This window comes from Cynocephalus volans, chromosome 1 (genome assembly GCF_027409185.1).
Source record: "Cynocephalus volans isolate mCynVol1 chromosome 1, mCynVol1.pri, whole genome shotgun sequence".
Taxonomy (NCBI): Eukaryota; Metazoa; Chordata; class Mammalia; order Dermoptera; family Cynocephalidae; genus Cynocephalus; species Cynocephalus volans.
Genome location: NC_084460.1, coordinates 183,742,487 through 183,763,926, shown reverse-complemented (window position 1 = coordinate 183,763,926; position 21,440 = coordinate 183,742,487). Strand labels below are relative to the sequence as shown.

Genomic DNA, 21,440 nt, shown 5'->3' with positions numbered 1-21,440 from the left:
GGACCACGTTCCTAGAAAAAGAAAATGCACTTAGGTGAGCAAACAGTTGGCTGAGCTGAGAAACTTGATCAGAGGTGTGTGTCTGTCTTGTTCTTTGGCCTCTTCCTGTCCTTCCTCTTCCTTTGTTTATCTCCTGGTGTCTCCTCCTTCAGAGGTGGGTGAGCGTTTAATTGTTGGCTCCTTTTATACTAAGTCAGTGCCTGCCACAGCAGGGTGCTAAGTCAGTGTTTTAACAACAAAATTCTGGGTTGGGTCTCCATTGGCTGAGCGTTTCTCCTCCTCCTCTGATTGCTAGCGATAGCTCTGGGAACAATGATGCTTTTAGCTTCATGCAGGAGGTTGCCCGTTCCTTTTCATGATTTCCACTCACCCTCATCTGAGAAGTTCGCCCTTGCCAAGCTGTTCATTTATCTTCTCATTTTTTTTCCTTAATTGACATCCTTTCCTCGATTCCCAAAGCTGGAATTCAACTGAGCATCTGTCTGAGTTATAAGCTTCGACATTTCACCCTGAATCACAGATGTTATTTTTGAAATGTAGAATTCCACTGATATGCCGGTCGGGCCCGACCCTCCAGGCGACTGCTCCTCACTATGGCTGTGTGCCCACGAGGAGGTGGGAGAAGTAGGTGATGAAATGCAGGGAAGCCAAAGGGATGTTCTGAGGTTTCTCTTTCTCCGAATATTCTACAACAATTAGTGGGTTTCAACTTTTTGACTATAAAGCCCTGCATTTATTATTTTTCCCTTTAAGACAGTGTTTTTCAACTTTTTTTCCCACTATTATTTCTCTAAGGGGGAAAAGTAAATTCAATTTAAATTCTCTCTAAGGAAAGAGATGAACTACTAAGGAATAAGATTTTGTGGGGTAGAGTTGAGCCTTGGAGGGCCACAAACGACTGTGATATCTAAGGTTTTTTCCATTCCCGTCCCCCTCCCTCACTACCAAGAGCTAGTTTTTGCCCACTTGAGGGTGATGGCTTCTCATGAGAATACTTGCTCTAAGACTTCATGTTTTGGAGTAATAAGAGCACCTCCTTATGGAGCAGGAACTTTATGGATTATCCCATTTAGTTCTTCCAGTTATCTTCCATAGTAGGTGTTTTTATCATCGATCTGGGGTAGGTTGAAAAAAATCTGCATACAAGTGGCTCTTTGCAGTTCAAACCGAGTTGTTCAAGGGTTAACTGTAGTTCAATTCCATAGTTTTTAGCATATTCACAAAGTTGCGCAACCATCACCGCCATCCAATTCTCGAACATTTTCATCACCCCCAGAAGAAACCATGTACCCATCAGCAGTAACTGTCCATTCCCCTCCTTTCCCAACCACCAATTTGCTTTCTGACTCTATAGATTTGCCTATTTTAGATATGTATATGTAGAATCATATAATATGTGGCCTTTAGTTATTGGCTTCTTTCACACAGCATAATGTGATTCATTCATGTTGTAACATGTATCAGTACTTTGTTTCTTTTTTGTGACTGAATAACAGTCCATTGTACTGATATACATATTTTATTTATCCATGCATCTGTTGATGGATAGTTGGGTTGTTTCCACTCTTTGGCTACTATGAATAATGCTACTGTGTACATTTGCAGTGTGAGGTAGGGGCTCATCTTCATTATTTTGCATGTGGATATCTACTTGTATAAGCACCATTTGTTGAAAAGATTATTGAATTGTCTTGACACCCTTCTCCAAAATCAATTACCCATAAATGTGTGTTTTTCTATATTCTCAGTTCTATTCCATTGATTTATATGTCTTTCCTTATGCCAGTTTGACCTTGATTTTCTGAGCCAAAGTTTCCTGGATGAGCAAGTACCCTCAGAGCAGAAGTGCCTTGGCTTGTGGGAAACCTCCTTACCTCTGTAGGTTCAGGATTTATCCCAGCACTTGGCCTGGCAGTTCTCCATTATCTAGACAGTTTTTTAGTGCTTTTTAAAAAAATTTATTTTATTCAGAATTTTTTCTTTTTCATGTTTTTTTGTACAGGAGTTAGCTCTAATAACATAGTCCCTCAACATAAAAAATGGAATTCAAAATTATGTATCTCTAATTATGCAGTATGTCCCTGAGAAAATCATTTTGGGGAGCAGGGGAATCATTCATGGCATTTTAGAAAAAGACTGTGATGTTCACTATTGCTTTTAAAGCCATATTTCTAATAGCTAATAAAAGCAGTTTTCATTAATTGAGTACAGTTGTCCCTAGGTATCCATGGGGAATTGGTTCCAGGACCCCTCATGGATGCCAAAACCCCTGGATGCTGAAGTCCGTGATATAAAATGGCACAGTATTTGCATGTCACCTACACCTATCCTCCCCTATACTTTTAATTCATCTCTAGGTTTCTTATAAGACCTAACACAATGCCTACACATTACTGCATTTGCATGGATTCAACATAGTACTTGCCCCCCACAAACTCAAATTTTGCTTTTTGGAACTCTGTGGAATTTTGTTTTTCCAATTATTTTCAATCAGTGGTTGGTTTAATACATGGATTTGGAACCCATGGATACAGAGGGCAGACTGTACTTTATACTGTCCCAAACTTTCTGCTGGGGGTATTATATATACTTTAATCTCGTTAACACAACAAACCTGTGAGATGACGGGTGTTAATATTACCAGTATCCCTGATTTACAAACAAAGAGGCTGAGAGGTTCAGTCTTGCCTAAGGACAGACAGCCACGATTAGCTGAGTTTGACTCAGGCTTAGACCCCTGGGCCCCAGAGCCAGGCTCTTAATCCCAGTTGGCTCTCCTTTCCAATTGGGAATCCTCAGAGAGATTATAGGTATTCAGAGTCCCAGTTTCAATTACTTCTTTTGTGAAAACGGGAGGCCTTGAAGTTTTGGCCGCTCTTGGTTTCCTTGTCCCCCTTGTGGTGGAAACGTGAACTTCCCCACAGGCAGTCCTGGACGTTCTCACATTTCCCTGAGTGCAGGAATCACTGGGTAAGCATGTTTAGACATACTGATTCCCGAACTCCAACTCCAGAGAGTCTAATGCAGATAGGGAGTTGTGCTCAGGAATCTGAAGGTCTAATGTGCTCCTGGTAGTTCTGTTGGAGTTGGTCTTGAACCACACTTTGAGAAAAGCTGGGCTACAGGTTACATTTTGAATCCTTAGATATTGTGGACTTGTTCTTGCCTGTTACTAAAGGGCAATGTTATGTTTTTCCAGTGGTTGGGGAATGATCCTTTCCCCTTTTAGTTCCTTGAAAAGCAGTTGAGACTTCAATTACTTTTAAGTGAGAAAGTTATATTTAGTGCTTTGTGAGCACTGTTGTCAGGTAGAAAATGAAAATGTTTGAGCTAAAATAACTTTGATAGTAATAAAGTGCAATATCCAGTAATTCATTTTGCTTGCCTATGATTTAGTGGTGGGGAGCCTGAAGAGAAAAATAAAAGTATGTGGTTATTTTAGAGAAGAAAAATCTCAACCTCTCTTTTTCTTCCTTGTTCCTCATCTGCTTTTTCTCAGATTGTAAAGTGGTCAGACTGTTGCTTGCCGTTAGCTTGCAGACCCGGGGATCCTTACCAATTAATTGCCGAAGCAAGTGTGGACAACTTCAGCAAGCTAGGGGTGGCGTTCATGGAAGATAGACTCCAGATGGATAATGGACTGGTACCTCAAAAGATCGTTTGTAAGTAGCTTTAGAAAATGTTTTAATCATAGTGGGACATCATAAGTTATTAGCTTAAGGACTGTTGACCAGTCCTATTGGTATGATTTAAGAGCAATGCTTAGTTTCAGTTTAATTCAATCAACAGGTTTGATTAACCATAATAGTATAAGATTCATACATATGTCAAGTTTTTTTTGTGGTGGGGGGACTTATCACTGAGTACATCTTTAGTGCTTATTAAATTTCTTAATCAGGATTTCTCGTAATTACATTGTCCATGAGATGGCATTCAGAACCCATATAATACTTATTTCACACAATTTAATACAGTATAACTAGTTGCTAGTTTTGACTGAGTGAGAAGCATAGCCAATGTTACTATGAAGTTCTAAAGCTAACGGCTTTTTACTTAAGATATACATATCACGATTTTGGGGGACAGATCTTTTTTTAGGAGACGTGACTGTTCTTCCTTAATTAAACTTAAAAGCAGGCTTTCTCTGTCTATGAAAGTCTTCACTCACATCATGGGCAAGTGATTGTCACTTATCAGCTCTGGAAATTTGTGCCAATCATGTAATCTCCCAATTTGCCACGTGCCTAATACCACGTCAGATGTGTAGTCAGTGCTCAGTACATGTTTTTTGAGTCAGTGATTGTAAACTCACTGGAAAGACCCTTCAACCTGTTGATCCTATGAAGTGTCCTGAAAGCAACTTTTCCCTAGGATGTGCTTGGATAGACTCTAGATATGTGCCCCTTTTATTTCTCAGTTTCCTTATTGTGTAGGAGAATCATACCCAAGAAATTGACTCTGTAAGTAGGCAAAATCACCTCTCTAAATTTCACTTTCTTCACTGGTCATTAAGAAGATCTTAGGTTCTCTAATTTATGTAGGAAAGATGTTGTAGGGGATTTCACCTGGGGTCTTCAGGGCACCCTCCAAACAGGTAGGAGCAATTATGTGAATCCAAAGGTGGGGATGTAGGTGGGAGCCATGGGGTGGATATCCTGGAATCTAAGTCATGGAATGCAGAGAACTTGAGACTCTTGAACATGACAAAGGAGAGGTGCTGATTAATTATCTTTCCTGTCCATGCTTTAGCAGTGCACTTGCAGGACTCCACTCTGAAGGAACTTAAGGATCAGGCTTCAAATAAGCAAGCCCAAATCCTGCAGCTGAATCCTGAACCTTCCCTTGAGAATAAGCCTGAGCGGGACATTATGGAGCACATTGGCAAAGAGGAAGAACCCAAGCAGAGGAGGGGCAGTGCTGCTGGGGAGAGTGACAGGGGAGGGGGCTCCATCGAGCATTTTCACCTGCATCTGTCTAGTTGCCATGAGTGTTTGGAACTTGAGAACAGCACCATCGAGTCAGTCAAGTTTGCATCTGCAGAGAACATTCCAGATCTTCCCTATGATTACAGCAGCAGTTTGGAGAGTGCTGCTGATGAGATCTTCCCTGAAAAAGAAGAGAGGAGAATCAACATCACGGGGAAGGCCCCCAACATCCTACTCTATGTGGGCTCCGACTCCCAGGCAGCCCTTGGCCGTTTCCAGCAGGTCCGGTCTGCTCTGGGTGACTGTGTGGACACTGACAGTTACATTCTCTACCACCTGCTGGAGGAAAGTGCTCTCAGAGACCCGTGGCTGGACAACTGTCTGTTGTTGGTCATTGCCACCACGGAGTCAATTTCCGAAGACCTGTACCAGAAGTTCATGGCCTATCTTGCTCAGGGAGGGAAGGTGTTGGGCCTGTCTTCGTCCTTTGTGTTTGGTGGCATTCAGGTGACAAGCAAGGGCACACTGCAGAAGACAGTCCAGAGCTTGGTTTTCTCCAAGGCTAACCAGAGTGAGGTGAAGTTCAGTGTCCTGAGCAGTGGCTGCATTTATGAGGAGGGCCCTGGAGAGCGGCTCAGCCTGGGCAAGCTCCAGGGCCATCTTGAGAATGAGGACAAGGACAGGATGATTGTGCAGGTGCCTTTTGGAACACGTGGAGGAGAAGCTGTTCTTTGCCAGGTACTGAGGGTGGTGTGGATTTGATGATCTTTGGGTGTTTTTAAGAGGGAATATGCTCTTTAAGGTTGTGCATTTATAGGTTTCAAGAATTTGTGTGCTGCAGGTTACTTTGGACTGTTGGCTGGGAGTTTTTGCTGATGGTGAGCAGGAGGTTTAGTTAGTTCAGGGCTTTTGTGAATACTATGATTAACCAAAATACTTGTTGTGGTGGAACTAGACAGAAAGTGTTATGGTTAGTTAAGATGCTGGTTAACCAAGGATTAGTCAGAAAATTCTTTCTTGCTTTGATCTTTACTGGTAATAATCTTTCTGTAATTCATGAGTCTACTTTCTTGCCTCAAAGTACACCCTGGTTAGTATAATCCAGCCTTTATTTGATGTAGGAAGTTGAAAGCCTTGCAGTAGTGATTCCAAGCCTCAGAAACCATCATGTTAAAATATTGCAGTTGGTTGCGGAGGTCCTCAATTCCTTTCTTATCATTTGTCATTCTTAACATTTAAGTGCTGAGAAAAACTTCAAATAAGAGATTATTGAAGTTATTTAGAGTTATGGCATATTAATATGAGGTAAGGAAAAAAAGGAAAGAGGATGAAAGGAAAATGCTTAATTCCTTTCCCACGCTGAGACTCTTCTTTTCTTTTTTTTTTTCTTTTGGCCTTTTTTTCCTTTCCCTGCACTGCAGTCCCCCTCCCCACTCCCCTACCCCATTGGCTCTTCTGTTTTTTATTCCATTTTCTTTTAGCATTTTGTTTGTTTAAGTGATCGGTAATGGAATAGACTATTCCAGGATTCCTTATCATTTACCAGCGAATTTTTTACTGCCTCAGGGCAAAAGATGAGCCTTCAGTGAGCTCTCACTCCCCATTAAGGGTTTGATGATCTAATGAGAAAACTAAGTAAATGTAGACATTTTGCCCAGAAGAGTTCCCAAGATGAGTGTAACAAATTTTGTTTTATTGTAGGGATCTTCTTTATTGAGTTAGAAAATGGTTTACTTTTTTTTGGTTTTGTTGTCATTTTGTATGCCGTGTCTCTTTCCAGCCGTTTTGGAAGCCAGGTCTCTTGGGTTTTCTGACCTGACATTCTTCAAGAAGGTATAGATTTGTTTCTTTATTATTATAAAGCTGACTTGTTTGTTCTTAAGATAGTACTCAGGCAGAGATGCCTAAAATGAAGAAATCTGGACATTAGGACAGATAAACATGTACTACCCAAGCAGTTTCCTGTAGGGCTGTAAATCCAATGAATTAGGTTTTGGAGGCCTAATAAATGTTCCTCTTATCTTTTTCTCTGCAAATATGGTAACTATAGTAACTGTGCATTATCAGAAAATCCATTTGAAAACCGGACTTCCTAGAGCCGTATTTCAGTTTTGAAGAGCGAGTTTTACCACCCCTGTGCACAGACTTGTAGTAGAAAATTGATTCGGCACTGTTGCGATCCATTTCTTGTGAGTTACATAGCAAATCTGCTTGCTGCACCATTTAAATTGACCCCATTACTATCATAAAATTTGATACTGCAATGCATTGCCCTAGGAAAAAAAGGCAGTATGGTGCAACTTCACAAATCAGATTCAGAGGATTAGAATGTCAGTTTTGATTTTAAATGACTTCCAGTCTTCCCTGTGATAGGGTCACTGTTTTCTCCACAGGCCTGTTTCGCTGTGATACCTCGCTGAGATCAGAAAATAAATATTATCACAGGCTGGTTAGTTTCCTCTTTCCCTGTTCAATTTCATAGTCTTCATCTTTGTAATAAACCTAGTAGTGATGTAACCCAATAAGAGGAGGCAAAGTACTTCAAGGGCGAAACACAGCTGCACACTAGGTGATGGTATCCCAAGCCAAGTAAGCTACATATTTGATGCCTTTGCCATTCGTAATAATAAAGAACAAGAGGAAATATTTCTATGCTTGCTGTACTGATCAAGTTTGCAGGGAAAATTTAAGCCTGTGGATTAATGCTGATATTTGACTACCAAATGGATGAGGAGTTTGGCATGAAGTTGTCCAAATAAGGTCTCTGAAATGGATTTTATAAGATTTTGTTTTCTTATTTAGCTTAGCACATGGCAGAAGTGGGTCTGCTTTAATAAAAGAGTTTCTCAACCATGGCATTATTGACTTTTTGGGCCAGGTAATTCTTTGTGGTGAGGGGCAGTACTGTGCATTTTAGGATGGTTAGAAGCATTCATGCTCTATCCACTAGATGCTAGTAGTACCCCTTTTCCCCATTTGCAGCTGGAAACATTTTTAGTTCTGGCTTTCAGTCCTATTTAAAAGCCTTATATTTAGGGCTGGCTGGTTAGCTTAGCTGGTTAGAGAATGGTGCTGATAACACCAAGGTCCAGGGTTAGATCCCTGTACAAGCCAAACAACACACATATACAGAACAATGCACACTTTTATTTAGAAGAAGCCAAATTTCAGAAATAGGCCTGTCACTATGGTAACAACATTACAGCAAGAGGATGAGACTTTTTCCAGATAACGCAGAAGACCAGGAGTACAAATCTACCACACACACGCTGGTGTGCCGTATTGTCCCTATTAATGGAAAGTGCAGAACCAGAGGTGGCCTCTTCCCATTTGCATTGCAGAAGCACCTGAATCTTGAAACCATAAGACAGTAAGCCCAACCAGTTCTCCCAGCTTCAGTGGCAGTTCCTTTTTTGGTCTCCTGGAACTGCGAGGCCTGCTAGCAGCTCGGTGGTTAGTTATCCCCCAGGCATCTTTCCCCTGTGAATATGAGCTCAGTGCACTGCACTGTGTGTGCTTCTGGGATGTCGCGTGTACTCACGCTGTGCAGTGAGCCCAGATGCCTTTGGTCTTGTGCCTCACCCCTCCCTTGGGCTCAGTGGGAAGAGAACTCCACTCATTTTATTTCTGCCACCTGCAAGGGTTAATCTCTGGGTAGCCATATGCTCATGTGAGTTGAAGGGGACCCGCAGCTGTGCTGCTTGTCCACCCCAGCAGTGGCTTTGTCCGTTGGAGAGGAGAGGCACACATGTGGGGTGGAAGGAGACTGAGCAGGATACAGATCCCTGAGAGGGCTTCGCTGTGCTGCCTCTTCCCTCCCTAGGGCTATTTAGAGGACAGACCTCCTGTGCTAGTGACCAGCAGACCCGGTCATGGGTGAGGCAGTCAGCTACAGCTCAGCAGCTGTAGTTTGGGGACCTGTTGGACAGTGTTCCGCAAGCCTTTTCAAATTGGCCTCAACTTTCAACATCTGGGCCATTTTGGACAATATGTCTGGACAGTATATTTGACTTGGTTAAAGCTTGGGTGGGAATTGAGAGATTTTAAGTTTACTGAAGGCTGGCACCAAGCTCTTTATTTTCACAACGCTCCTGTCAGGTCAGAAGCTTTGCACACAATACAAAACAAAATGAAGCAAAGGAGCTCACTCTTCTGGATACTCAATATTCTGGTGCCCTCCAGGCTCAAATGCTCAATTAAAATTTGATCTCAAGGGACCTAGACGTTCCAGTACCTTCCATCATACGAAGACACAGACTATTGACAGGTGGAGATATTTTAATTTTAACTGGATAACAAAGCCTGAACTAAATTCAATCAAGTTAAGGAGGGTGGTAGGGAAGGCCTTTCTGGTGTCCATGAAAGCTCACTCTATGTATTTGAATTCCTGCAAAGACTCAAAATGATGAATAAGGCTGCTCTCTTCCCACGTGTAGTTTTCCAGTCATGACTAGTAGGTAGAATAGAGTTTCCAGCATGATCCATTTCGCCTCCCTGATTTCAGTAGCAACTTTAGATGGGTTCCCAGCACAACTATATTTCTTTCTTTCTTTCTTTCTTTTTTTTGGTGGCTGTCTGGCACAGGGATCAAACCCTGGATCTTGGTGTTATCAGCACCATGCTCTAACCCGCTGAGCTAACCAGCCAGGCTCCGCCCCCCCCAAATATATTTGTATATGCTTTGGTCCTATAACCAAGTTGAATAGCTTGCCTGAGGTCATGAGGTCACACAGCTGGTTAGTGATAAAAATCAGGACCTGGAAAGACACTGATGACTATCCAGTCTGACAGCCACTGTTTTAATAGTCTCTTTTGAATCTTTTTTATTGCTTGCCATTACTTTCCAAATATTCAGGTTCAGAGTTTATATGCTGTTGGTAATAAGAAGAATTCATGTTCAGGTTTTCAAAAAAAATTGGTAAAGAAACTGTTTTTCTTAGTTTCTGTAAGTGCCCCTTACTTACAAAAGTGGTGTCTTTTTCCCTCAGGTGCACTTAGAACTACCTCCCAGCTCTGTAATGGTGCAAACTGAAGAAGATTTTAATTTGCTCAAATCAAGCAATATTAGAAGATATGAAGTCCTTAAAGAGATCCTGACAACTCTTGGCCTAAGCTGTGACATAAAACAAGTTCCTGCCTTAACACCCCTTTACTTACTGCCTGCGGCCGAGGTGAGTTTGTGGGCCCAGCCGGGAAGAGAGTACCTCCGTGGGGCCTTTGTCCTTAATTTTTCTATTGCGGTTGGTTTTGATTTTGATTTCTATTTCGATTCTGACTTTGGGCTCGGAAACCATCTCAAACATGTGCAAGTATCATTTTTTTTTGGTGTCTGTATGTAATGGAGGGAGAGAAGACTGTTATTTGAGTTTAGATGTTGTTAAGTCTGCAAGTTGTGTGGCCCTTTCCAATTTAGGGAGAAGAGGGTCTCTATTTTATGTGTCAAGAATGTATTTGGCAACCACAATTTATTCATTTGGGATTAAAAAATTTGTTTTGATTTTGGCCTTTCTCAGCAAATCTTTGGATGGAAAAAATCACAACTTCTTTTTCATTTGTGCTGACATCTGCCATCTTGTGGCAAAAGGGCTCTGGATTTCAGTTTATATCTGTTAGTTGTGTTTAAGAGGAAAATGCCCACAGAGGTGGGAATGTATTCAGGAATTCTCTTGGCCTTGTGTTTGCATTTGCTGCCTGTGATTGATACCTGGCTTTGGGCAGGTTGCCAGATTCCCCAGGTGTGTGTTCTTGCTAATCCCCTTGCTGTGCCACGCTGTCAATTTCTTATTCATGATGACAAATTATTTTGAGGGTCTATTTCTATTGTCTCCCCTAAACAGACAAATTTGTGAGTTTAGAAACATAACTGTGTTGTTTCAGCAGTACAGGTGACTCTAAACACCAAACTTACCTATTTTCCCTTGAAAAGAACAAGTGACATCCCTCACTTCAACAATTTTAAAAGAGGAGGTATTCTCATCTGGGTTACTCTATGTCCCTTGGCAAACTTAGTTTTCAGAGGAGAGAAGAGCTGTGAGCTATCTGGGTGTGATGTGCTCACTTGGAGAAGAAAACATAAAAAAATCTGAGAGCATTTAGGATTAGGAAATTTACAGGATTATTTGAGGACTAGATGAAATAGTATATGTGAAAGTTCTATGCAAGTTGTGTTATTTAAATGATAGTGCAATTATTATTAGGCTATTGGGAGAATGAGTGAGTTAAAAGTGTATAATGTGCTGAACAAGTGCCTGGTGATGGTTTTAATTTAAAAAAATTAATAATATAGCAATGGGTGATTTGTTCCCCCCCCCCTTTTTTTTTTTGTCTTTTTCGTGACCGGCACTCAGCCAGTGAGTGCACCGGCCATTCCTATGTAGGATCTGAACCCGTGGCGGGAGCGTCGCTGCGCTCCCAGCGCCGCACTCTCCCGAGTGCGCCACGGGCTCGGCCCGTTTTTCCCATTTGAGAAACATTCTTTTATTGCATTTTCATTACAGTTTTTAGACAGTTTGCACTGTTTTTGATGAATGCTGTTGGGAATTAATAGTATGACTTTTGTTTATGCCTTGTTCATCTCAGGAACTCAAAGCTCCATGTCATTTATGTCTTTTTTCATGTTTTCAGTTAATAAAAGGATGTTTCTGCCTTGTGACTTATAAAAGAAATATCAAAATAAAGCCAGTCCTCAGAGCTTCAAGTCTTATAGACAACCCACATTGGGACATGTGGGTAAGGGTTATTTGTCCTTAGAGGAATGTAACTGTCACTGTCCTAGATCTTCTCTGTCCCTCTTTTCCTGAGCATGGAGGTCTGAGGCTGGACATGTGAGCCTGTGCTGCCTGCCCTGAGGCTCCCAGCCTGGGAGGGCAGGAGCGAGACGGACCAGGCTTGCCCTTGGCAGTGCTCCCTGACCTTTCCTGGGAGTTCAGATCATGCTGGTTTTGGGACTTGGACCTCTGGAGTCTCAGACAGAGCAATGGGGATGAAAGAATGGCCTCAGGTTATTCTCCTGTGAGCAGAAGTTTGGAACTCATGGCTTTTCTGATGTATTCTTTAGGACAGGTATAACCTGAAATACCTAGAGGCTTTGTATCATGTGTCTGCTTATTAAAACACATAACAGGTGCTTCACATTTTTGGTTTTTTTTTCAGTTCTTTAAACTGCTTGGGTGGTGGGGATACATTTTCCCCTACTGATTGGTCAATGTTCGCACATTCACAAACCATGGGAATGAAGTGCTTGAATATGATTAAAGCGAATATTTGCTCTGGATACACATACACAAATGCTCCTTACTAAGCCCATTATTACATAATAACTTTGGAAAATAATAATTTTCAGAAGTGTTCACTTCTCATTTGGGGTCCACCATGTGGTCTTGCTGATCTTGGATATCAGTGCTGTGGACTACTTTTCCCTCCCAATTGCTTATTTCTGATTGTATTTGGGAGCCCAAGAAACTGAGTGAGTGTATGTATGATTGTTGTACATATCCTGTTTTTTTTTTTTTTGTTTTTGGTGGCTGGCAGGTAGGGGGATCCGAACCCTTGACCTTGGTGTTATCAACACCGCGGTCTAACCAGCTGAGCTAACCAGCCAGCCCCATATCCTCAGTTCTTAATGTTTATTAGCTATGCTTGGGAGACCTTGAATCTGCTGTAGATGGAAAGGTCAGAATTCAGGGTTTTATAGTATGCTTTTCTGGAATACAAATTCTCTAAAGGATTATCGTGCAAATAAATTTGAAGATAGATACTTACCGACTGAGGTGGTCTTTCTGGAGGCAGCTGGATGATTCCTCTTGCTCTTGTCCTGATGCCAATGCCAAGACATTTCAGAACACCTTCCAGTCATCGTGTTGTTGGCTCAGTATTTATAGGTAGGGACCATAGAGATTGGGAATAGAATGGGGTTGCACTTTTTTCTTTTTGGTTTTCTTTCCTGCGGCCCTACTTAATAGATATTATTGATCCCCATGGATCCTCTGTTATATACTCTGCTGCTGGGAATCAAAGATCTTTCACCACAAGGTGTCGCTGCTGAGCTAGGCTGCCTGGTATAGAGAAGCCTGGAACTATAAAGTAGTTCTTCAAAGACTTAAATTCTTCTCTCTATATCAATTTCTCATAGTATAATTTTTTAGTTCGATATTATATTGGTGGCACTTTCTTTTCTGTCTGTAGAAATTGTTTCAGTGTCACAGTTAGTAATATTCATTTGTTCAACATTTACTGTGTGCTAGGTACTATTCTAGTGTGGGGTATGAAAGAACAAAATAAATACACTCGTTATCTAAATAGTTTTACTGCACACCAGCTGTGTTTATATAGTTTGGTGCCTTGACACTTGCTGTTTATAGGGAATAATACAGAAGATTTATGAAGCAGCTATGTGCTTCTTTATTACTGAGATGTAAATGGAAAAGAATAGCACGGTGATTCAAGTAGGGAAAAAACCACTCACTTAAAGTACAGTCTACTCTTGGAATTTGCTTGGGATATGTACTGGGACCCAAGCACCACGGTAGCATGTGATTTCCATGATAAAATCCAGCACGTAGGACTTCCATGTGTATCACTGTGCTTGACAACAAGAGGAAAATGAGCCGCAGACTTGGTGGCTGGCCTGGGCTTCCTCTCTAACTAGGTTCTCCACATTTAATCTAACTTCCCAGGAGCAGGATTGAAATTCAGGCCTTAGCAGAATTATGACACATTAAACCATAAAACACACAAACACATGTACACCACACACCTACATCCATACAAACAAGACTGGAAGGAAATACAGTATACACAGGGTGTATTTCTGGTTGTGGGCTTAAAGGTGATTTTAATAATCCTTTAAAACTTTCTCTGTATTTTCCAAATTTCCTATAATGAACAGACATTACATTTATAATGAGCCAAACCAGTTATTTTTTTTTCCTCCCAATGCAATTTGCAGCAAAACAAACCAGTTATTAAACACTAAAAAACAAATCACTATGTCTTTGGACTTTGAAGACGTCCCATACATGGTTAAACTTGAATGTTGAAAGGCAGGACTCTCATATAGATATTGATACTTTGGTTAATATTTGACATCTGTATTAGTTATTTTAAAAGGGTTAGCTTTGTTAGTAAATCGCTGGACTCTGGTAAGTGGCTCGTTGCAGCTATGACTCCTGTATTAGGTTTAACTGTAATCTCTTGTATTCATGTGTGGCTATCTCGGTGCCCCAGCTTTCCCTTCACTCCTGAAGGTGGGAGTACTACTGCTGTTAGTCTGTAATTCGAGTGCCCCACCCTGCTTGGATGTTCCAGTTTCTTGGCAGAACCCTTGAACTATTTCTTGAGGAAGACCACATACATGGCGACCGGCGTGGCTTCCTTTCTGCAGGTGTCGGTGGAGTGAGAGACTGAGAAGCTGCATGGTTCACTGTGGGGTGTGGGTAGCGAGATTACCTGGTGGCCAGCATTGGTGGGTGACAGGAAGTTAGCAGGAATTCACCTTTACTGTTGGGGATATGAGCGTGTTTGTGAGAGACACCGATTTTATAGGAAAAAACACAGTTCTTTCCCTTGCAGAACAAAAGAAAAAATTCAGTTCTTTTACATTTTATGGAAAAATTTTAATTTTATTTTCTATAAAACTTAATTTTGTAGAAAAAACAACTTTTTCCCAGTTAAGAAATTAACTGTCTTGTTTCTATTTCTCTGGGTTCCATTTCCATTTTTATCTCTGCCAGAGAAATGGTGAAAGGGAAGAGAGTGTGCTGCCGAGCCTAGCTGAGGGGCAGCTGGTGATTGGGGCTGGTTGGGACCCTCACCTGTGGATAAGGACAGAGCTGCCCTCCCCCCCACCTGCAGAGTTGCCCGCCAGCAGGTTCCTTTTGATCCCCCCAACAGGCCAGAAGAGAGCAGAAGAGGGAGGGACGTCCCACTCCCCTCCACAAGGTCTGTGGCTGTTGCGATGGGCTCCCGTAGCCTGGGGCATCCTGCTCAGGATCTGGGGAGCACAAGATTTTGTCCAAAATGAAAAAGCTTGGGACTCTTGGGTGTTCATTTGACTGGGAGCTAACGATGTGTAGGTGACCTGAGAAATAGAAGCTGACTGGACTTTTGGCAGGAGTCCTGTGAGAGGGTGTCTGGTTACTTTACTCTGGGGATCAAGATGTAACTGTAACAAGAAGTGACAACTGAGTTTGTTATTAAAGTAACTGGGCAAAATTGCCAGGGTGCATGTGTGGGTGGGTGGGTGCGTGCGTGCGTGTGTGTGTGTGTGTGTGTGTGTGTGTGTGTGTGTGTGTTATTTTGGTAGTGTGGGAGTTGTGGAATGTATAGTATATGTTTAAAAACAAAAACTAGTTATAACATTTCATTTTGATTCAATCCAAAATTATTTACTTTTTTCCCCCCACAAAAAACAGGTATTGTTGGTAAGAATTTTTTTGATATTTGTAAACACATCAAAAAAACTCTTCCTGGTTTAGTCCCTTCTACCTAGGGAATTACTTTTTAAAATTATTTTTTATTGTATATATTTAAGGTGTACAGTGTGATGTTTTGATGTGCATATACACAGGGAAATGGGAATGACTTTTTTGATGTTGCTTTATGAAGAAACTTCAACTAAGTCATATCATTTGGTTCTTACTCCTCTTTCTCTAACTGACCACTGCATTTAGCAAACACTTGAGTGCCTACTAAGTGTCAGCCCTTGCTGTGGAAGTTTCCGGAAAACGAGAGATAATTTCTTATGTTTGTGGCATGCTTTTAACCAAGCCCTTTCACATATGTCATCGTCTCTGTGGCCCTGAAAGGTAGGGCAAGGCAGGGGAGGGGTCCCTACCCCTTGGAGGAGGAAACTGAGTTATAAAGCATTGAAGAGGCTCGTGTGGTTTTCTAACGAGTTAATTCGAATTTTCCATTAAAAAAAAATCTTCGCTTGCCTTTTTTTAGCACAGTATTTTATGTGGAATCCTCCCCTTTTCCCCCTTTAACCCTACTTCTGAATTGTGAATATAGAGTGAGAGAGAAACTTCTACCATTACTCTAAAATACAGTTAAATAATTTTTAGAGATCCAAATTAGAGAGAAAGTCAGAATTCCAGGTGCACCCTGAATAGCTTTTGACATGTGGCTGCTCGTGGTCTTGTGGCGGCTATTTTACAGTGCAGTACCAGCCCAAGAGCAGCTGGCAGATTAAAGCACACATTTAAAAGCTTTTATAGCTATGACTGTTTTTAAGGGTCTTTCATATACCTCTGTCTCTCCTTTCTTTCTTCCTTCATCCTTTACCTATGCTGGACATTTTTTGTTCATTTTGACTGACTTCCTGTTATCAGACGTAATACCCACGGCAAAAGGTGACATGATGAGTTTTGACATTAAAATGCAGAAGAAATAATGCCTGGGGTGTTGTCCTGAGCTCCCTTTTAAAAATTTTATTTTTGTGAGGAAAAGGCTTTTCAGCTACTATATGTCCTTCTTTTTATTTGAATCTTGTTAGGGCAAGAATGTTTCAAAGCTGCTCTTGCAGGAGTAAATACTTCTGGGTTAAAATCAAGGTAGCGACAGAGAATATGCTTGTGGGAAATCTAGACAAGCACAACTTTTGTTGTTTTCCACTTTTAATTAGTTTTGTTATAATTTTGGTTTTCTCTGTTGCAGCCTTTGCTGTCTGATCTGGGGGAGGGGTAATTAGGTCTCAGCCAGAGCGAACATCCTGCCCAGCAGTTTCCTTCTTGGCTTATCACCCTATCTAGGGAGGGAATATTTTATTTCCTCAGACCGTTTATACCCACTGTTTACGCAGTCACAAATTTGTGGATGGGAGACAGGCTCTTTTGAAATAAAAAATCCTCCAAGACCAAATGCTTTTTGTCTTCTGCACCAGCTCCATAATAGCTGCCATGTGTGAGCGGGTATGGATTATGGTGTTACCTCCACGGGAAGCCGATCGAAGCTGCCTCTAGGAAGTCTTGGAACATTTCTTAAGAGCAGATTTTTGCCTCCCACATCCAAAAAATACATCCTAGGGAATAAGCCCACACTGGTATAGGATTAGAGGGCATGATCAAAGGGCTTCTTGTGATCGGGTGCGGAACTGAGGACTGGGATTGGCAGTGGGCACGGCTGTGGGATGCCCTGTGATGACAGGAAAACTGCTCGCAGGCGCTTCTCCTGGACTGTAGAGCTTGCCGCGTCAGTGCAGGAATGTTGGGGTCTGAGACCTGAATACTATTTGATAAATGTTCTACTTCAGTTCTTGGGATATGAATTATAGTCGGGGGGCACATTGCATTCCCTTTTGTGCTAATGATTTGAGAATGTTGCCCTGAGAATCGTGCTGACGGTCTTGGAAAAATGTTTACAGTGTTTTGGGAGTTTTAAAACTGACAGGCAGTTTGTGGACCCAAATGGTGTTTAACCCTCCATTTTCCCCTGCCTGAGCGGGAGGGTGGTGTCAATTCAGGGTGCTAGGGTAGGGCTTTTGGGCGAGGGTGGGTCAGTACAAGGCAGATTTATCTGGCTTCCTTGTGAAAGCAGGAAAAGTCAGCGAAGCTGAGTCAGTCTGTCCATCAGGCACTTTCTCCATTTCTTAGTTTTGCTGTTGTTTTGGCTCCTCGTGGCTGCCTATGAGTAGATACATCTTTCCAGGGGCTACTGGACCGAGTTTGGCCGCACACATTCTTTAGGTACTGTATGTTTCAAGTACAATTCTACATTTTCCCTCTGCTTGTGTTGCAAGTATTTTTCTTTATTAAAATGTTTTCAGATTTTCTTTAATAATCTAATCAATGGAGGAAATACTGAAGTTTACATTGCACAGCGTGTACATATATCAAAACATATACAAGTATATTGTATACCATAAATACATACAGTTTTCACTTGTCAATTAAAGTAAATAAATTTTTAAGAAATATTAAAGACTATTTCGGTTCTTACTGATCATTGTAGATACTATCCCTCATAAAAAAATTCTAGAGCTCAAACCCCATTTCATCAGTTGAGGAACATGGCTTTAAATGAAAACAACTTAGAGGCTTTAGAATGTTTGTTTTAATTGATACTTTTTTAGTGGTATTTGAGCTTTTTCAATTTCAACCATATGATTATTTACATATGAATTCATATTTACATATGAATATATACGCACATTTATTTATTTAAATTTGATGTCTGCTTTAAGTAAAACAAAAAGAAAACATAAGATTGCTGAAATAGAACCTGCCTTTGTGGGGTAGTCTTTTCTCCATTTACCCGTGAGGCTGTGAGAAGACTTAGAGTACAATATCTGGAGATTTCTTCTTAAAAGCAAGTGTACTTTCCCTTTGACACACGGAGACTCAAAACATAATTTTGTTGTGTAAGTGTATGTTTCTCTTGAGTCTGAGTGCAGAGAGAGAGAGGGGTTTCGGGTGAAGACGAGGATGGCTTTAGCACTATGCTGTCGTGCCACCAAGACTGAAATTCACATTCTGAACGCGAGCGGAGGTGGAAAGGCACTGCCTGCCACCAGGCAGCAGGATTGCTCCATCCTGAACATGTGCTCCATCCTGAACCAACTGGACTGTTGGTTAGCATCACAAACCGTGAGTCTCTCCTGAGCACTAACAGTAGAAACTTTGAGTTTAAACCAACTTGTCTCCTGCATGCAAAGTAAAAGTTTGGAAAATTAAACTTAAAAGTGAATATTGAATATTCCTCTAAGAAAACTCGTAACTCTTTAAAGGTTTGCTTTTCTATGTCCTAGGAAAGCTTTTGGCAAGTTGTTTTCTCTCTTTGAACAAAAACAAATCCTGCACACAGCAGTTATTGGAGAGTAATTGAATGATGGCACTACTAATCCCCTTCTTGTTTTTAATCTCAGTAAATGAGGGAATTTATCTTTTAAAAAAAACATCCAACAGTGGTTTCATAAATTTGAAAAAGATGGTTAATTTTCTTGGGGATGGTTTGGAGCATATCTAGACTCCTTCTGCCTAGAATCACCTAGGTTATTGCTCCAGATTATTACTTTCCATAGGCAACCTTTCTGCAGCTTTTTAGACCATAAAATGCTTTAAAGGTCAAAGTGTGTAATTTTGAAGATTCTCCTCTTTGCATATGTGGTGTCCCTCAGTATCCTCAGGGGATTGGCTCCAGAAACCCTGCTCAAGTCTCTTGTATAAAATATATAGTATTTGCATATAGTCTATGCATGTCTTCCAGTATACTTTAAATCATCTCTAGATTACTTATAATATCTGATACAATGTAAATGCTATGTAAACAGTTGTTATGCTGTTTATTTATTTGTAATATTTTTTATTGTTCTATTCTTATTAATTAATTTTTTTTCCCCCGGATGTCTTCTACCTGTGGTTGGTTAAATCCACAAATGTAGAACCTGTGGGTGTGGAGCGCTGACTGTATTTTCCTTCCGTGATATTGGGGTTAGGTGTGGTATCTCAGATTGGCCAACTGAGTCTGTCAGAGAATGTGGCCTTTTAAAGGACTGTCACCAAGTTCTCATTACCAAACCCTTCTCTATTTTGTTGGGAGGGAGGGAAGACAAGATTTCTCTCATTCTTTCCAAGACTTTGCAAAGCAATTAGATTAAAAACTTAAAAAAAATTTTTTGGTGTTGTAAATAAATATGCAGCTGTTTCTTTTCTTTCTTTCTTTTTTTTTTTTTTTTTTTTTACAATTTCATAATTAAATCTTTTTTAAAATTTTAATTTAAAAAAATTTTTATCATTACACAATGTAAACATTTTTTGTGGCCCTTTACCAATTTCTCCCTAAACTTTTTAAGCAGTTCCCTTGAATGCATTCTTTTCTAAGTATTTGTGATTGTTATGATTTTCATCTTTAAACTAGAACAATTGAAATCATTGATCGATATGTCTTTACAGTTAATTTAAACACAATGAAAGAATGTTTTGTTTTCTGCCGTATTTTATTTGTTTCAGGCCCTTTCTCAAATTAATTTTACTGTTAATTTAAAAATTATCAATGCAATATATAGCAGCCTCAAATTTACAAAGAAATTGTGTTTTCAAAGTTTGTATGCATGGTTAGAGTATGGTGTTAGAACACCAAGGTCAAGGGTTCAGATCCCTGTACTGGCCAACCACCAAAAACAAACAAAAACAAAAACAAAGTTTGTGTGCTAAATGTTTTAAAAACATGGTCCCCATTATTTAGGACAGGTGAGTTTTCTTATGAGCTTACATATGTTCTTATGCTCCATAATTCAATTAGCCTGTATGATACCATCTCAAGGTACTGTTTCTGTGTCAGATTCTGGCTTGGTGTTGAGCATCTCTTTCTACTTCTCCAGTGTTCAACTTAGAACATAACAGCTGTGTCTCAGACATTGCTTAAAAAATAGTCATATTGGACACCTACAAATACCATGCTATAGGAGATGTATGTATGTACTCATGGGGAGTTAATGAATTTATGTTGGCAGGTTAATTTTTTTTTATATTTAAGAAAGCATTTTTTCTTCTTTCAAAGTGACTGTTGAACTATATATACACAAGTAAAAGAAAACATTTTGCAGAAAATTTCAAATATATAAAAGTAAATAGAATAATGCAGTAAGTTTCTATGCATTTATCACTCCCCTTCACAATTATCCATTTATGGCCAATCTTATTTCGGTTCTACCTGTTCTACCCACTCCTCTGCTTGTATTATTTTGAAGTAAATACTAGCTGTTGTATTGGGTTTCTCATCTATGAATATTTTAGTATGTGTCTCTATAGTGCAGGAGCTCTGTTTAAAAACATCACAATACCACTGTCACACCTAAAATAATAGAACAATTCCTTTATATTATCTCATGTTTAGTCAGCCTTCTAGTTCCCTGTTAGACGTATTCAAAGATGGGCTCTATTATCCATTGTGTATAAGCATGCTGGTGCCACTGTAAAACAAATGGGAGAAGGAAGCAACTGATATAAACCATTATAACTTTTTGGGAGAAATTGATCTGGAAAATCAATTTCTATGTCTCCTTTGAATGCCATGTTTTAGCCTCTGTTATAAGGCTATTCCGAAAAAGCAGCAAATAACCAGTTTTAATAACATGCAGAACAGCCCTGCACATTGAAATACAGGGGTTTCATTCCAGCTGTCACCCTTTCAGAACTACACGAGTTTCTTGCCCTCTTTTCTGCGTGCTAAGTCCTGGGTTTCTTTAGCAAGGACGGTATTGATTTTTGCTCTGTATGCCTTTGGTTTGGGTTGATGTTTAGCCTTTGACCCAGCCACTTTCTTACAATAAACAGTTTGTTGATGAGAGCAGCTGCCCAGCAGATTGTTTCCAGATTGTTCTCTCCTGGTTAAGGACAGAGTGCGCCTTACGAAGAAATTGGCTTGAGGTTTACGGTTCCTACTTACCCTCTCTGCCTGTGAAGCCAACTGTCAACCTCTGATCATTCTTCTATTTATATCTCATGAAATGGTGTGAATCTGTGGCACTAGAAATCAGGCCTCACTTAAAATCTTGAATATTTTATTTTATTCTCTGAA

At 40.4% G+C, this 21,440-nt stretch overlaps 1 protein-coding gene across 4 annotated transcripts in view; it reads left to right on the top strand.

The window, feature by feature from the left end:
- Nucleotides 1–21,440, top strand: part of HLCS (holocarboxylase synthetase) — a 202,409-nt gene that overhangs the window by 31,975 nt on the left and 148,994 nt on the right. For all 4 annotated transcript variants that reach the window (XM_063109463.1, XM_063109433.1, XM_063109442.1 and 1 more), the window contains 3 exons: nt 3,500–3,662; nt 4,750–5,663; nt 9,914–10,096. In XM_063109463.1, the coding sequence (XP_062965533.1) occupies nt 3,611–3,662; nt 4,750–5,663; nt 9,914–10,096 (1,149 nt within the window). In that variant the 5' untranslated portion in view covers nt 3,500–3,610. The remainder of the gene's footprint in view (nt 1–3,499; nt 3,663–4,749; nt 5,664–9,913; nt 10,097–21,440) is intronic.